General features: G+C 29.4%; 1 protein-coding gene across 1 annotated transcript in view; it reads left to right on the forward strand.

The window, feature by feature from the left end:
* Positions 1–15,743, forward strand: part of LOC113385751 (homeotic protein ocelliless-like) — a 44,266-nt gene extending 28,523 nt beyond the window's left edge. The window contains exons 2-3 of the mRNA XM_026623589.1: positions 3,515–3,669; positions 14,265–15,743. Coding sequence (XP_026479374.1) covers positions 3,515–3,669; positions 14,265–15,191 — 1,082 coding nt within the window. The 3' untranslated portion in view covers positions 15,192–15,743. The remainder of the gene's footprint in view (positions 1–3,514; positions 3,670–14,264) is intronic.
* Positions 15,744–20,075: the final 4,332 nt, after the last annotated feature.

Below are 20,075 nucleotides of genomic sequence, written 5' to 3' on the forward strand. Positions count from 1 at the left end.
GCAGGTGGGGACGGGGTTAAAGGAGTTTGATTATCGGTAAAAATAACTTAAAAATTCATGACAAATTAAATATGTTAGATATCATGGTCATTAATAATAGAGATCTACTTTTTTCTGATATTTTTATTTTATTGCGCAAAAGTAGCGCATGTTAACTTATCATTTTTTAAAATTAAAATTAAAAAAGATAATTGCACTTTCGTTTAGATATTATATTAACAGTAGGTATAAATATTAAAATAATTGTATGTATAAATATGTATCTGCACAATACTACAAAAACTATCTCGAAAGTTCTAAAATGTGGTGCTGAAGGCGACTGAAGAAGATAAAGTGGACAGACAAGATAATAACAAATGAAGAATTGTAGAGAAGAGTGGGCAAAGAAAGGACTCTATTGTGCACGATTATTAAAAGGAAAGGAAACTGGACCGGACCCATTCTGCAAAAAGTGCTTCCTGTACGACTTGTCAAAGGTAATCCAGGACTGAGAGAAAAAAACACAGGACACTGAAAGCCTACGCACAGGAAGCATGGTATCAAAAGTTTTGAATGGAAAATGCATAAACTAGTATAAAAAAGTAATTAATGGTAATAAAATGTTGATGAAAATGATAAACCCAGGAAGAAAAAATCATTGATTTTTTTTCTCAAATGCTCTCAAATCATAGATATGCCTTCGGGCAGATTAACATTATTATAATTACCTACCATAATATTCTCTAATTGTAAGACTCAATTTTTTTAGTACGCCTATGTGTTCACTAGCAGCCACATATTATATAAATTGTACGTAACTCTTGCGATAAAATGATATGCAGTATAATTGAATTACACGACTGAAATATGAGTCTACTTGAGAAAAGTGGAGTCGACGCGTGTCTAGTTGATTTGAAATACATGTACCAAATATAAGCATTGAGGTGAAATATGTACTCGTAAGTGCTATAGTGAATATAGTGAGAAGTGGAAGAAGTCATTTACCTAAAAATAATAAATAAAGCTATTCTTCAAGCATCATCGAATTTATTATAATATTATAAAAATGCTTACATTCCGATTATGTTGGATGATATAGAGTTTATTGGATGTGGTATTACTTGGAAGATATTGCCCATGTAACTTTTATCTTTCGTTTATAAGACTTTTAGATGTAAAAAAAGACAACATTGGGATTTTATAACAGTTGAAACATAAAAATGTTTAATTGCTTTTTGAAAAATTATGTCTTGATTTGAATGTTACAGTTTATTCGATGAGATATAACTTAGAGACATTCACAATGTTTTGTTAAAAAGATTTTTAGATATTTTTTTTTTATTATTATTTTTTTTAAATTTTATTTTCAATAGCAATCAGAATACATGACATTTTTAGATATTTATTTTTTTATTTATTTATACGCCAATCGGCTTTATGATATGTCTTGATTTGGATATTACAGTTTATTCGATGAGATATAACTTAGAGACATTCACAATGTTTTGTTAAAAAGATTTTTAGATATTTTTTTTTTTTTATTATTATTATTTTTTTTAATTTTATTTTCAATAGCAATCAGAATACAGGACATTTTTAGATATTTATTTTTTTATTTATTTATACGCCAATCGGCTTTATGATATGTCTTGATTTGGATATTACAGTTTATTCGATGAGATATAACTTAGAGACATTCACAATGTTTTGTTAAAAAGATTTTTAGATATTTTTTTTTTTTAATTTTTTTTTTTTAATTTTATTTTCAATAGCAATCAGAAGACATGACATTTTTAGATATTTATTTATTTATTTATTTATACGCCAATCGGCTATATGAAAAGAAATAAAATATCATTGGGTTTTTAAAACAGTGGAAACGTATTAACGTTTTAGTACCTATTGAAATATTGTATCTAGAGATAGATAATACAGTATAGTTTATAAGATTTTTAGATATAAAGAGGAATATGACTTCATTGGGATTTTAAAACAGTTGTAGTACAAAAATGTTTTAGTGTTGAAACTTTATATCTAAAAATTCACAATAAATGTGTTTCTGACAATGAACGAGCATGCTCGCGAATCGATATTTTTGCCCTGAATCGCGGTTGGCAAACCGTCCCCGCGACCGTCCGCCTGATGTCGGTTCGCGTCTCACGCAGCGAACATAATCTCCGACGGAAATGGTGGAGATATAATCCCAGTTGAAAAGGCAACCGCTCTTTCTCTATCTTCCTTCATGAGGTCGTTTTCTATGTGTGCATAAAATATGTACAAACGCTATAAACGTGGTACATAGGTGTATATGAACCTATATATACAATATATAGGTACAGTTCTGCTCCGCTCTGCTCTTAAGTCAGCCTGCTCTTTATAGCGACAGTTCGTTCATATGGTTACGCTTCCTTGCTTTACTTTGGACTTTCTTGTGTCTACGCTAGCAGAAATTAATTTTCTGGGTCGTTTTCTAATTTTTTATATCATTTACTAACTAACATTCACATGAAGTTTTCACATACAAGCAAAATCTTGTACCTTTACTCCTAATGGTTAAAAAACATAATTCTACAAATAAATAAATTTTACAGTAAATAATCCTTTCTATGTTTAATTTTTTATAATATTTTCGATAATAGTCTATATTTTAGAAAAAGTCCTATTTTTTGGGATGCAATTGCGAAACATACTGATCTAGAACTAATATTTCCAATTTATTTTATCAGGAAGTTAAAATGATGTTAATCTTAAAATTCATAGTTCCAGTTTATTTTTACTTATAATGCTAATCACTTCAGCGGAATATACCTGCAAGCAATGTCTGAAATCTGTTAATTATTCTATCATCGCCCATATACAACTTACAAGTAGTATTTAAAATTTTCTTTTACTAAAAAACACCTTTTAAAATCATATTTTCTTTAATATACTTATGTAATAATACTATGGTATTAAATATTTTATATTTCTGAATCATTTTTTGAACTAGTTTTTGCAGTTATTCAAAAGGTTTGCATATATAATTGTTAAATGCAGATTGCTAATTAATATTCTCGTTATGCATTTATGCAGATGTGCTTATTATTATTTATTAAAGGTTTAACTCTTCTCGGTCTTTTCATTTGCATTTTATAACAAAGATTATACCGTAAGTAAGCGCCGTTTCATTTCATAGTTGCATTAAAAATTGTGTAATGTATGTGCAACAACACTTCATTTTAATGCTCACTCTTACTATGTGTTAATATTAGGTACATTATATGTAGTTGTAGAACTACTTATAAAAATGACTATTCTGAATTAGATTCATTTACATTGATACAGAAAACAAAAATATTTGATATTTGAGAGTAATTAGTGCGCATATGTTATTTTTATTAATCTGATAGATAGTCTTATATGCAGCTGAAACGTAAGAAACAATATCGAATTTTAATTGATAATTAATTTTGGTAAAATTTATCTGTTATGGTAGTATGTACTTACAATTACAACTGTTACAATATTATTATTAACATCTTAATGTAATCTTTAGGTGTAAACCCGCGAAAGCAAAGGAGAGAAAGGACAACATTCACCCGCGCTCAACTAGATGTTTTAGAATCTCTTTTTGGAAAAACGAGGTATCCTGATATATTTATGAGGGAAGAAGTAGCGCTGAAAATCAACCTACCAGAATCACGAGTACAGGTAAAAATTAATTAATTACTTAATTTTGTAAATTTATTATAATAGTTGGATTGCAAAATGTTATCGATTTCATAACTATAAATTTTATAGAGTTAATGCGATAGCTTGAAATATCAATTGTATATGGCGGTGATAAAAAATATCAGTTGCAGATGGTGCAAAATACACGAAAGCCTGTTTGAACTTCGAACCATTAACGAAAAATAAACAAAATCTCAGTTAGGGTTACATATACATCCTGTTCGGGTGACTATCATTCACGTTTTGGCGTCCTATGCCATCGGGCGACAATAAAAATAATAACACCCTCCCCACAGCGGAAAATCACAGCTCCTCGGTGTTATAAGTACGTTGTTCGCCCTTTTCCGCGTGAAACGCGAATCGTGATGCGTGTACAAACATAGTAGAAATCCATACGGACCATAAATCACGTTCTACCAGAACGGGCCCACACTCGTAGTCAGGCGTGCACAAATTATTTGTAGTAAGGGCCAGAAACTGTACTTTGTAGTGCAGACCTTTGGTTTAATACCTTGGACTTATGTATGTCTTAAAAGTAATAAAAAGATGTTTAAGCTTGAAATAAAATACGAAATAATTGAAATAAATAGCATTTATTCGCGATGTGTAAAATACAGGTTAAAATCAAAAGAATAGAATATTGTTTTTGTAAGTTTATCATATAGTTAGTCTTTCGATCTTAATATGTTGCAATTTTTATAATTGATATTACGCAGGCGTTAAATTGTTCAGAACATTATATTTTTTGAATGCTTTTCAGCGAAAAAGTTCAAAGTACGTTTTAATATCTGAACTTAAACCTTAAACCATTTTCAATATTACTCATAGTATAATAGTATTATAAAAATTAAATACGAAATATAACGTTTTTTTTATAATTTTATTTGAACAGCTATCAGAACTTATGGGTTCTATGAGCTGTTGTGCTTAATATCTTACAAACTACGTTTGTTTTATTACAGATGGCAACCCAAACAGTTGTCACATCTCTGTATGATAAATTTTTATTACAATCTCTGTAATAGGACAAGTATGGTGCAACAATGCCGGGCGAGGGCTTATTTTCACTTGGAAACATATTGCTATTTATATTTCCAAGTGAAAATCGTTATCAATGTTGCCTGACAACAGGCTGCTCGAAGTGGGTACCGAGTAACCGGCTCGAACCCGGGACCTCTGAAACAAGTCCCGTCGCTACCTACCTACCTACGAGCGAGCCCAAATATAACATTGTGCCTATTTATGTCTAAAGATTTATTTTTTTCAATTGCGAAAGAATTTCAAATTAGATAATATATTGGAACTATTTAATATTTCATCGAGTACCATACTAAAAGATGCTTATAAAAATCAAGAATAAAAGATATATGCTTACAAAAGTTTATGATGGTTGTACCATTTTTACTCATAATTTTCGCGTTCATTATAAATCGCAAAATTTAATTATCTCAACGAAGATTTTGTATAGTATAACTAATTTTTCTAAAACCACCTACTAATAATAGATAATAGATAATATTAATAATGACTTCTCTTCCGGAAGAAACAATCATTTTTCGTTTTATTTCATGGTTTCATATCCTATGCTATAAATTTCGATTCTCTCAATATTATTTGAAACATCAATCTTAGTAATAGTCATAATTTTATGGATTCATATAATTTAGCCTATATTAATTTTATAGCCAGCTCAAGTAACTTTTTAAAATTTTTAATTGCATTCGTTTTCTGTGTGTAAATATGATCTTTAATAATATCTGTATTGATATATTTGTAATGAATTACGTTTTAATTATATTTTTTAAACCCAATATATATAATATAGGTACATATATCATATAATAGGGTTTAGCGGTGCTTAAAGGTCCGCGGGTTAAAAGGTCCACCTCCTATATCTCAAAAACAAGTAAAGCTTTAGTTTTACAAAAAAAAATATTAACAATATTTGAAAGTAGAGGAAAATGGATATACCTTGATTCTTACGACTCTGCAATCAGATCAATGGCAAGGTTCGAAAATCTATAACAAATGTATTTTTTTCTTTGTTAACTGTGAGCACTGTTGTTTAGTTTACGAGACCTTAATATAATTTTTAAGTATTCGTTGTTTAATTGTTTTATAAGATGTATTGTTAATATTAAGTTAGACTCAACAATATGATTCAACATTCATTCGACTGATGTGTCTCACAATTTTTAAATTTAGCAGCATATTTGTTGCCTAGTAATTTATTAGACATTATATACAAATAGTTTAAATAGTTTTAAATTATTTAAAATATTAAATAATTATGCTGATTATTCTATACAAACCAATTAAAGCTTTACAATGAGCTCACCTCAGCGTTTGTGCTTATTTACTGCCCATAGATCTTTGCTCTTTGCAGACCTCGCCTGGCATATACCTGCTTCGCGTACAATGTGTTCGCCGCTACGCGTAAATTCAAACGTCGTCGTCGTACAATAATTTACCGCCGTAATTTATTTATATGTAAATAAACGGCGATGGCTAGCCGCCTGACAACCGCCGCTCCTGATAACCATTGCCTGGCTCCCGGCCGTCAGGCAATCCGAAACGCAAACATAACTCGAAGTAACAATATAACGTTATAGCCTAAGCTCGGGAGATTCGTAATAATGCCTTCGGGACCAAACGCGCACATTATTTCTAATGACTCTATTTAATAAGACCGGAACGAGGGAAGTGCTCTGACCCAAATCAAAATTATGAAATTAACTGTACAGAGGGTGTTGTGGCATTTATTTTTAATATTTATTTTCAAATGGTCTATAGTCATTGTTAGAGAAACAGATTCAGAGTGCACTATTTCGTATAATTTTAGATGATTTTGCTTATACTCAATTTAGCTTTCTTCACATAATTTTTATTTAATTGAAACGTGAGTTTTTTAATTAATATATAAATAAATTGTTTTCTTCTTGTTTTTATCACTTATCCATTTAATTTTATAAAGACCATTTTCGATCTATATATTTGGCATGCACTCTGGTCTACCTTGAACAAGTTGCTGCGTTTACTACACAGGGTGTTCCAGATCTCAACGTCAAGCTAGTTATTCATCATCATTATCATGAAAAAAATTTGAAAAATGATTATTCACGTAGTTTGAAAATGTGACCATTTTTCAGTTATTGTGGTGAACATTTATTAATTTTGTTTATTTAAGCTTTGAATCCATTACCGTAAATAATATTTCTAGGACCTCAGTAAATAATAATGACAAAAATGCACAATGTTTTCAAGAATTAAAACTTTTTGTTGAATTACGAAAGGAACTTTGAGGAGCTTTTCTTTATAAAAAATGTACTAAAGTGATTTTCATCATAAAGTGCATTTAGGATTGTAGAATGGTAAAAAACTTGATAATTTTATAATGAAAGATTTTAAATAACAAAATAAAAATCTAAAATTAACACGATTTTTGCAAGTAAATTTCACTCGCATTTGCTCACAATATTATCACCACATACGTTTCGGCTTAAAGTTGAGTTCTGGGATACCATGTATATTATATTATAAAATTATTATCGATACTAAATACTTATGATACATAGTTTGGGATGCACAATTTAAGATCCATCACTTGTCAAATTATGATTACTATTATTTATTTCTTTTTGAAATAATCAACTTCCCTCTTAACATAATTCGTGATTTCAAGCCATAGGTTTAAAACAAGTCAAGTAAGCAAGATTTAAAACAAGGTCAAGCCTACAAGTTTAAAATTCTTATTTGTTATTTTATTTTGAGAATAATGCATATTTTTAATATATAATTCATCTAATACTGATTACATTATTAAGTGTTTTTGACCGATGTCAGTAAATTTATGTAATTTTTTTTTTTTTTTATTGGTCTCGCTTACTCGAGTAGTTAGCCACCTATGTGAAAATTGAAGTGAAGTACTTGGTCGCGCCTGGGTTGGGAAAAGTCCTAAATGTAGTGGATCTTGCTTTATAATTGATATATCGATTTACGTCAGCATTGAAACTATATATATGAAAGGTATGTTTAAAATTGAAAATAGCCCATTTGCTTAAACTCAAGTTTCTCTAAATGGAGGTTTCTTCTAAATAGAAGTGCTTATCAAAGATCTAGTAAGTTATCAAAGTATTTCTAGTAATAATGAGAATGAGTAGCATTACCTTTCACCTTATGCAAACATAAATAATGTAATTCAACTATTTGAACTCTTGGTGTCGAACTATTCATCCTACACGAACCCCTATCATAAAGGAGAACATTACAACAAATTACCAGCCCTTAGCGTAGGAGGGTTCGCGTTTGATTTGATTAGAGAGCCAGGCTAAAGGCCATAATCGAGCACTGATAATACAAATACATGTGCATTCGTGTTGCCGGTTGCTTTATCAAATAAACGGGTTCTCGATGCTCTTTCGAGATATGCAAAGCTGTTTCTGATGTAACGCCAATTAATTCTATTAAATTCGGCACAAAAAGATTTTTGTTTGATAGGGGTATCAGATGAAATACTGAAGTAAATAGATAATGGGTCTGCTTCAGATAAATAGATTATTTTAATAAATATAATTTGTATTTTATGTTCTCTGCATATTATTTTCTACGACCTTGTATTTGACATTTCTAATTATTGTATGAATTAAGTTTTTATTTAAAAATATTATATATAAATATGCAGTTGCATCTGATCTGATCTGATGACATCAGAAGATGGCATTAATTGGTAGCATCGAAAGCGGCTAATAATTTTGATGATATTTGTTTTATTTTTCTCAGATAAATCCTAAGTCATTAGGAATAGAGTTCTTAAATTCTCGTCTGGAATAAATATTTCAGATATAGAAAGATCTAATGAACAACTAATAATAAACACATTTGGTTAAGACAAATAAACTAAAATGGATGGAATAGTTGAAACCGACTGAAAAAGTTCTACACTTCTAAAGAAATCTAGCAATTTTTTACTATCTATATTTATAAAAGCTATCGCTGTGAGGATATTTTTACAAAAATATAACTATCTCAATAAAATTCTAAAATTCTAAATTGTACAGTGCTGTAATTTTCTGCTGAAGCACTCAAGCAAACACAGTAAAGCTATTTGATTTTCATTGATTTTTGATAGGCTTCTTTGACATTGAATTTTGATAAGGTTGTTTGATGTTTAGTACCTACTGATTTCAAAAATATTTTTAATTTATTTTGTTTTCAATGTCTGCACCACAACTTTGATTATTTTCGTGGTCCTTTCCATATCTTACATACAAATTTTCGTCGACGATTTCGGGAACACGGATGAAGCGATTTGAATAATTCAAAAAACATTCGATTTGTATTGATAAGGAGACGTGCTGATTAGTTTTTTGCAGAGGCAGGTCTAGCCGTTCCAAAGATACGGGGCAAAAAGTTTTTATGTCTCTATCGTCTCTATGCAGTTAAAGCAGTACGATTGCTTTGAATAAAATTTCAGAATTTCCAAAATATGGCAAAATAAAGAAAACATTTTTTTTTTTTAAAAAAAATTTTTTTTTCAAAAAAAAGTAATTTTTTGTCAAATTTATAGTTTCTCAAAAATCTAATTTTTACTGAAGTAAAGTTTTTTCAAAAATGTTAATCGTTTTTAAAAAAATAATAATTTTTGGTACCGATGCCATGCGCCCCACTAGTTTTTATTTCTATTATATAGTATTTTCTTTTCTCGCGGAAGTCACAATGGGTCCGATCAAGTTTCTTTTCTTTTTATTTTTTTGTTATATTGTTTTTTTATTTGTTATATTGTCTTATGTTCTCCATTCGCCTCCAGCGAATAATTTTTGTGGGCCTTTCTTAGAGTTCCTGTCTCTGATCAGCTCCAGACATCACCTTTTATTAGTCTCAATTATATATATATTATATATATATAATTGAGACTAATAAAAGGTGATGTCTGGAGCTAATCAGTCTGGAGCTAATATATATATGTATATATATATATGTATGTATATATATATATTTGTGTGTTAGTTATTTACCGGTAACTATAAATCTTGTATTGATGAAATTTATTCGCAATCGATACATCACCGAGACAAATTTGTCATCATTCATCTCCACAATATGCCGCGCATCATCCAAGATCATTTGTTACCTATGTACACACAGCTGCACAAGTACACAACGTCAACAAACAAACAAATCAATGAACATAGAAAAAATAAACCGCCTTCAGTCAAGGAAATAATAATATCGGGAAAAAATAGGAGGCAATGTTAATGTTAAATAGAAAACCATCCGATGACAGCGTTTGTGACGAGCGTAACAAAACTGGGTTCTTGTTTACACAATAACCTGAGCACAATGACCGTTATTATAACATCTTTACAAAGTGTTGCTCGCAATTGTATCATGCTTGTTTACATTTGGCGACGAACGGGGCGACAGTTTCCACTGGGTGACGATGTGACGAACGCAAAGCAAATAGACCGCGTTCAGTGTTCGGTTATTCGGTTATTTATGATTTTGCAAAAGGTCAAAATTATGCTGACGATGAGAACTTTGTGATTTCACATAGTTCACTATTATAGAGATATTCATAAACGGAGGAGAGACACCAACTTTTTTCGGAAACTGCCAAGAAACGAAATGTATAACTTGCTCAAAATTAGTACAGTCGTTAAATATATATTTTTAAAAGGTAATTGATTTAGTTTTGGTAAAATCACTTTGTATAAAACTTTTATGATATTTTCAAAAGCTGAAACTCGGCGTGAGTTGCTCTTTGCCTTGATATATGAAAATATTGGACATAATCCATGAGAATAAGGATTTAGGGGTTAATCGGTTCTATATCTAAAACGCCTCACTGCCCAGCAAATACATAACATTTTAACATTTTTTACTACTAATTTATATGAAGAAAGCAAGAGTAAAGCTCTTAGATTTTCATAATTTTCAATACTGATTTCAAAAATATTTTTAGTTTACTTTGTTTTCAATGTCTGCACCACAATTTCGATTTTTTTCGTGGTCCTTTCCATATATAGCCATAGCCATTCCACATTTCTGTATTTTATGCCGGATTAAATCATATTTTTGGCAAAGGAAACATTTGTCATCTGATGTGAGATAGTTCACTTTTTTGTAGTCAAAAGAGCCGAAGAATTGATAACTTACTACCCCCCCCCCCCCCCTTACTTACTTATGTCTTTCTTACTAACTTTGAAAATTGTGGCAACAGTACATTGTTTTTGTTGAACTTCGATGATTTTATAGCTAACTTTATTGACCAAGTAGGTTTTAGGATTTTCGTTAAGAGCATGAACCCTAGCATGAGCTTAAAGTGCCTTAAAATTGTTTCTTAACAATAAAATCAATTATTAACTAACAATCGGGCACGACTGATTTTTCTAAATGATATGGCGATTGGATGACCAATTTTCAAATTTTCAGAATTAGTTCAGGACAAAACAAATGCATTTTCTGCTTATTCTAACGCCGATTATTTATGCTATTTATCGAGTTCTATCAAAATACTTTTAATTTTTTTAAATGGTTTCAGTGGTTTTTAAGGAAACATATTTTCTCTAATTTTGGTGTCAAACGATAATAAATGACATAAAACAATAAACATATTTATTCGAAGTGATCACACTGTGACCTTAAACACTATGATCTGGTTAAATTAGTTTTTGAATTCAGTTTTGGATGTTAATGTTCATAATTACACAGGTTCTCGACTTGAATTGTTCATCTCATTACATATATTTTCAAAATTTATATAAACTAGAAAAATGCTTTATGAGTATATTTAAAATTAACTGTAAAAGTAGAACGTTTAGTTATAAAAGATATATAAAGTGAGAAGATAAATATAAAATTAATAATTTACTAAGTTCTATAACAAAACACCATTCATTTAAATTACCATCATGATTAAGAGACCATTAACTATACACGTTTTCCTGTATTAGTTTAAATAATAACTAAATAATTCATCATAAATGTATTATTCATACAAATAATTAATTTAAAATACTGCACAACAAGTCGTTTCATTGTAAATGCTTACACATTACATATCTCTGTACTTAATATGCTCGGTATCTTTGCAATCATTCTGGGGTAAATTTATTGCGTTTTAATTGCGCCCACATGATTACATATGCACTCTCTTATGTGATAATTTGCATTAACAATGGTCTTAAGACGTGCTTTTATGTGCTGCTTGTGCTCATGATGCAACATTGATCTAAATAACGAAGAATGATATAACTAATTACTTGCGAAGAGAACTAAATTATTAATTACCTACATTGTTTTGTTTTATTCATGTTACCCATAGGTGCTTTTGTCAAAGAAAAAAAACTCATGAAGAGAAGAGAAAGAAAATATGTGCGGGTACATGAAATATTAACAAATATGTTCTCGAATTTTTCATATACAAAGCATATCCAAAGGATCAGATTACAACGTATATTTCTATCGAAATGATTATTCTGCAACTTAAAAAAAAACTCAACTAAAATTGAACATAATTTATATGATCATATTGCAATTTAAATAAAATTAAACATGATTTTAAATTTGAAATTTAATTAGTTTAAATATTATAGTATTTTTATATTCAAAGTCTTAAATAAAATTAAAAGTGTGAAGGAGACTAGAGATCTATCTATATAATCGCCTAAATAATCTATATAAAATAAGTTATTTAATAAATTGATAAATTAAAGAGTTCTGAACGATTCCTGATATTTTTTATCAAGATATCGTAACTGTTTCGCTTTGTAACTATCTTTATCTTTTTGCATTTTCAAAGGTTTGGCTTATTTGCCTGATCTCTAATTCTTACATTACGAAAACTTTCATAAGAACAGATTGTGTTTATGAAATCATTTATTGAAAAATTTGTCTTTTTTACAACCACCATGTTCTAACATAAGACTAGGTTTTTTACAATCCTTTTTTTTCTGAACTATCTTTACCTTTCAAACTTTATATGTCTTAATTATATAAATAATAATAATAGAAAATGAAGATATAAATAGTTGATTCAGTCTAAGGAAATTTGGAAAATTATCTAATCTAAAGATATAAATGTTGGATGCAATTTCAAGTAACTATTAAGTATTACCATTATACTGGGAATTAACGAATTTAAAATTTTATTATTACTAGTAATATCTTGAAAATAAAATTATGTGAAATATGTTGTTCGGAAGTAATTGTAACATTTATTATTATTTATGCATCATAGTAATTATAACATTTATTCGCTGGTCGTTAATTATCACTTTTTTTAAATTCGTTTTATTCTGCAATCTGTTAGATAAAACAATAAGAGAGATAACATTATAATTTGATTATAATAAATACTTCCAGCGGAGAATGTATTAGGAGTATAATATAAAACAAAAACGAATATAGAATTCATATAAAAGTGAAGAAAAGAGAAATAATATAAAAGTTACTAAATGAGATCAGTGGGTAATTTTTGTTTAGCCTGGTGGGCTGGTTTTCCGAGTGCACTTGGCTGCCTAAAACGTTTGGATGGACGTCGATTTTGCCTTTATAATTGGAAGTTAATATCATTTAATGGTAGTTAATTATCACTTAATAAATATCGTTTGATTATTTCATATTTACAGATCAATAATATTTCGTTTATTTGATCTTATATCGCAATGCCTCTAATTTAGTTTCGAGCCTCTGCATTTCCACCGTCGGCTGCCCGCGTTGCTTTTGCACAATGGCATGGCGGCGTCGCCGTCCGGGTCGGTCATAAAGTAATGATGTCAAGCTGGCCATAAATCACACATATGCGTACTCATCATCGTAGATATTGTCGCGTTTGTATATATCGTTCTGTCGGAACGTGCCTCAATAATTTATATCAATATATACAGATGTTGTACATGTGCGTGACTATGAATAATATCCCGCTTGCATACATTGCGTGCGCGCTAATAAATTGAATAGTACGCCTTGAACGCCATCGTGAAAACGAAAAACCCGTTTCTGATTATTTCGATGTGTGTGTTCACGCTCCACACTCACGTTGCTGCGCGATGGGTGGAGCATGTTAAAGGCCGTCCTATTTCTCCATGGTTACCTGTGGTACACTAATATGAGAGATTTTTATTTTATTTACGGAATAAAACAAGAAAGCAAAGCGCAAAAAGGCGAACGCGGTATGATTTTTATAGCAGTACGCTTTTTCTGCGTCAGACGTAACATTCATCGTAAATTTTTAAGTGAGACTAAATTTATGAACCCTTAAACTGAAATAGCCTAAGAACATAATTTCATGAATCACATTTCTTGAGATCCACTTCTGAACAACTCATATTTTAGTATTCAATTCAAAAGCAATGTAATAAACGAACTGAAATCTGTAAAGATAATAAACGAATGCGTAATATATATGATACATTATGATATTATAAATTGTTATAATATTCAATATGGCATATGATTTTGATATATTATATGTTATTCAAATTAGTTAATGTTATTTATTTTTTGTATTTCTATTTATAAATATACCAAACATTTGTGTTTTTATTTATCTAATATAAATTTATTATTTGCAGGTTTGGTTTAAAAATCGTCGAGCGAAATGCAGGCAGCAACTCCAGCAACAACAAAGCAGTTCCATCAAATCATCATCTGGGAACACGAATTCATCATCAACGAGACACCAGTCACAAAACTCTCAAAAATCCAATGGCCAATCTTCATCTTCCGCTCCATCAAAGACTGGTTCTAATAACAATAACAACAACAACAACACAACTAACTCTCCTCAAAAAGGACAGCAGCAGCAGCACGCAAACACTTCGTCGCCTGGTCTACCGATTACCCCATCGACGAGTGTTAGTCCACCCGTAAATGTTATTTGTAAAAAGGAATCATCGACAGGGGGAGGTGGTCTGACACCACTTACATACGATCATCCGCATCATCATCATAACTCTCATAATAACAAACATCTGTTACCGACATTAGGCTACAACGAAAAAGACCCACAATCCCAACACCAGCAAGATCACACGGGGAACAATGGATCTTTGGCCTACAATCGACTAGCGGCTGGAAATTTGACGCCTCTTGGTTCTAACTCTAGCGTTATGACGACACCATCACCTCCTATGACGCCGACTGTGAATACAAATAGTTTACCTTACACGCCGAATCACGATTATAATTTCCATTGGCATTCTGGTGACTACATAAAGAATTACGGCCACCATGCGTCCAATTATCCGTCGGCCGGTAACTACGCCCAGAGCCCGTATTATGGCCAAATGGAGTATTTTAATGCTGTCAGTGGTGGCCAAAGTATGGGCCCGATGGGTTCCTACAACGCGGCCGTTCAACCTAGCGGTGGTTACGGTAGTGGTAATTTCGGCTTGAGTGGTGTTCCCAGTATGGGAGCCGCGCAAGGTTTCAGCCCATCGGGACTCGAATATATGGCGAGTACAGGTGCTACCGATAAATATGGTATGAATATGGTGTAGGACGAAATTGCCTTCCTGCTGAATCTGCCGCCGATTTAACAAGAATGAAGTGGCACCAAAATTTCGACTGAGTTTGGCACGATTTTTAAGAAGTTTTGTGATGAAACAAAAGTGATTATTGTCGGACTTATCACGACGGAACATTTGACTAGCATTTTAAGTTTATATAATCGAAAAATGATTCAAAAATATGTATGGAAGTGATTGTTTCACTAACGTTTAGTGACGTTGTTAACGGGTGACGCTACAAAAGTCTTAAATTTATTTTGTAGAAAATGAAATATTGAATCGTTTTAGGACGATTAATATTTTTATTTATGTTATGATTTTTAAAAGATCTGAAAGATTTTATTATATTTCATATAATTATTTATTAAACTATACTTCATTCATTCGATTTGTATTATAGTCGCTTATGTCATGAAAAAAAGCATTATATTAAGGCCGTGCCACTTATAGTCTAAATGATCTCTTGAAACCATGCAAATGACAAAAATAAATAAACTCTGGCCTAACTGTCACGTGCCAAAGTAAGACTATGCAATGAGATGCAGGGGCTTGAAATATATTAAATTTGATGCAATTAGTAAATAATTATAAATATTCTAATATTGTATAAATTCTCAAAAAAATCTTAGTTTATATTGCGTGTATATAATAATGTATCTCAGTGTATTTGTAAATCAAATCCAGTTTCAATTTTTATATATTAAATTTTGAAACGTTTGCCATATCAGTAAATTATATTTGTTATAGGAAATAAAATTGTAAATAGCATATAGTAAAAATTTAGTAATATTCATATGAAAACACATATCTCTAAAGTTGCTGGTACAAATTAGTAATTTCTTGGATTTTAGATTAAATTTTGTTTTACAGCTTGTAATCTTTGTATATTGAATTCAATTATACTTTTTTGTTTTTGGTAAATTTACTGTTTAAAGCAATCTATCAAATGCTTGTAATATTTGAATTATAATTTATCCTATTATTAAACTTACAGTAACCATAAATAAAATTTTATTGCAAGACGAAATAATTCTTTAATTATTACAGGCATTTGATCATTTAAGATTAAAGTGAATTCTGCGCAAATAAATTGTACTTGAATTAATGTCATATGGAATGTGCAATGAATCAATGAAGTTGAAACTTAGGATTTTTGATAAAAAATATTAAAATTAGACACAAGAATACAGAATGTCAATTTTAATTGTGATGTGTACAAATTCAGAGAACTACTATCTCTTATCATTTCTAATCAGCTCGTTTCATATGAATATTAATCTGTAATAAGGAGTCCCCATGCATAATTGTTCATATCCCCTGTACATAGTACGTGAAACGATAAATGTAACAAACGATTTTAGAGTGGTTGATTGTCGCTGTTGTTTTACAAATACAGAAAATCAAATTTATTCTATTTGGATGCATTTGTATTTTGAAAAATGAAAATAAATTATGATATATTATAACATGTTGTGTGTGTACACAATATGGAATATAACGATTATTGTAAATAAATATATCTGAAATATTAATAATGATATTGATAAAAATGTAAAAATTAATTGGTGTTATTATTTCAATAATGTTCTTACATTATGCATTGCTTATTTTCAACACTTTTAGTCCGGTTCAGATTTAAAAAATCTAGTTTTTTTTGGGATCATATTGATTGTTAGTTCAAAAAACGTTCACAAATTCTTAGATTATTAACGTATACACTTTTTTGAAATATTGATCTACATGCAATATCGATATTTTGCAAATTATATATTCAAATAAGAGTAAGTTCACAAATAAACTTCATTATTGTATGCAGAAACAACCAAAGCCAAAATTTTAGCAGAGGGGCAAGTTTAAATGAACCTTACCAGAAATTCAAGGTTTCAATGAAAATGAATTTTTTTTTTGATACCTATATATTTATATATTTGTTTAAAAATACTTAAGTTAAGTACTCAATAACGATATTAATAAAACTAAGCATCTAAAATATAAACAAATTAAAATCTTAATTTCCTTCAACAGATGTCTACAGTAAATATTCTTACAATTAGTACCATGGGGGGTAAACATAGAACTTAGTACCTAAATCGCCTGGTGAATACAGTGAAAATAAATTTTAAAGTCATTTTTTAATTGTGCTGCTACTTTTAATTCAGCAAGTTACAGATAAACTTCAAAGTGATTATGTATGTAAGATTTAAATTGATAATAATTTTGATAAAAATGGATCAGTTTTTTTATGAAACATGTGTGTGTTAACAAGCAACAGGTAACAAGTTTTCGGTATTAAAAAATTTTGTGGATTTTTGTGGAAAAAAAGTTGATGGATTTCTGTTGATGGATTGTTGCTTGTTGGTGTTGGATATTTTTTTCATATGTGAGATGTTAATATAACATATGTTATATTATAACATATGTTATATAAGTGCGACTTTATCTCTGATTTAATTCTAAATTTATAAATAAGTTACTAATAATCATTCATACACACACGCATACACACACACATATATATATATATATATATATTCTATTTTACATATGTAGTATAGTTATATATACGATGTTTTTTCAATTATTTAACAGCTTCGAAATAAAATACATTTTTAATTATAATTATGCAGTTTCGAAAACAAAGTTCGTTTTATAATTCAGCTAAAAAGTAACAAAAGTAATAACAATACAATTACAACACTAAACGTTAAATAATCAAATTCTATATACCAAATGTTAATTACTTGTGTTGACTAACTTTTTTTCGTTTTTCTTTGGTACTTTTATATGGCTGTCAAAACTTAATAAATTGCCATAAGCCAGACTTTTCTCTTAATTTGCTGATCATTTACAACCATCTTCCCCCGCTTTTTTCTTCATTGTGGTTGTGACACATCTAGTGAAGTCTAAACCTAAACATCAGTTTACCTTTTACTCGTATGTGGTTTCCTAACCTAAAAATGTTTAATTATTGGTTTTAAAATATGTGTTTGTTTGTTTTTTATTTAATTTGTGTAGTATGGTTTTTTCGTTGGTCATATAATTTGATTGTTCCGTGTGTTAAAAGTGACAACAAATTGTTGTCACCTACAAAAATATATACAACAAAGACGTACTAATGTTATATTTGACATCTGTCCCATTTTGAGGTTAGGTTTTAGAAGTTATTATTGTCTAAAAACACTTGATCAGTTTAGAGATCTGGTTATTGTCTAAAATACTTGAGCGTTTTGAGTCTAAACTTTAGACAGTTCGTGACTACTAACTCATGCGATTTTTCAACATAAGAGACAAGTAACATTACATAGCTATTTTATCCGAAATTTGGCGCCTATTATTTGTTATATATCAGTGAAGACGGACAATACTTATTTCTTAGTGACTCATCAGCCAAAGCAGTTTGTTACATGTAACAAAGGAAAAGATTTATTGAGACTTTAATAATTATATAATTAGCGAAAGTTAATGATTTTTTTTTTATAAGTAAAGCTGCACTATGGTAAGTAACTATTATCTATATACAATCCTATTTGGCCAAGGATTAGGCATGAGGAGTGCTTGAGTATCTATATAAATATTTTTTATATAGTTATTATATTATATATTCATATAATTATTTTAATCATAATATAAAAGATATATTCATTGAAAATCCACGAAAAAACTTAGTATGATCATTAATTATATTTTCAGTATTCAAAATATATAACATAGCATAAATTCGCCCTTGGAAACTAATGATTCTATCATGGATATTTAATCATTTTGTTGGTTTAGTATTACAATAGAAATCTACTTGAAAATTTGGTCACGTGTGTAGGGTGTTGCTACTGATGGTCTGATGAAAATGAATTTCATGGCTTCATCTTACTCGATTAGTAATGATGAACAGGGTAGACCAACGATTTTTAATTTAATTAAAATTTAAAATCCAAAGTAAAAGTAATGCAAAACTTTAAGATGAATATCAAATAGTTGGATAACAAAAGAAATAATCTTTGTAAATGTATTTACATGTTAATATTTGTAAATTTTCAATTTATTAAATTAGATAAAAATTAAAATATAAATTTTAAATTTCTCAGAAAAATATAAGTTCGAAATACCAAAAGTCTTTAATTTTATATATACAATTATTTGATAAAATACATTTCTTTTAAATTTATTTAGAAAATCGAGACGATTCGCGGGTTGATCATAATCAAATAATTTTAAATTTTCAATTATTGCTAACTAATGTGTAATATTAATATTTGAAACATAATGTGCGATTTATTCTATTGAGCAAATCATGCCGGAAGAGCAAACTAACTTTTCATTTTTAAACATAACACTAAGTTGGATTTTTTAAATTTTAATTTAATTTTGATTTTTCATTATTTACAATATTCAATATTGCATCGTCGATTTCTCCTTAGTGATATTGTAAAGACCGAATTGTTTTCATCTTTACCTTACCATTTTAAAAGTATTGTCCAAAGAGCTGTAAAATGTGCAAAGAAATTACATATTTCTTTAACTATATTAAAAAAAAACTAATTATATTTGTATTTGTATCATTTTTGCATAGTTAATAATTAATTTAGAGTATGGGCAACACCAGTAAATTTTGCTTCCATTTTTCAAATTTGGTTCTTTTCTATACCCGAACCATGATGTATGTCTTCAACATTTAAAGTTCATCAGATGCAAAACATTTGCAACAAAAAACAAAAGTTAAAATTAAATTTCTCGAAAAAAATGAGCCATTTTCTAAGCACTAACTCCTCATTTTCCATTTTCTCTATTATAATTGGTATCTATTTTTTAACAAAGTCCGTTTTTTTTCGATTCCACGTTAACTTCAAATAGAACAGAGCAGAACAATAATTTACTAGT

This window comes from Ctenocephalides felis, unplaced genomic scaffold, assembly GCF_003426905.1.
Source record: "Ctenocephalides felis isolate EL2017-DRISC unplaced genomic scaffold, ASM342690v1 CF-g0.4_SCAFFOLD_03571, whole genome shotgun sequence".
Lineage (NCBI taxonomy): Eukaryota > Metazoa > Arthropoda > Insecta > Siphonaptera > Pulicidae > Ctenocephalides > Ctenocephalides felis.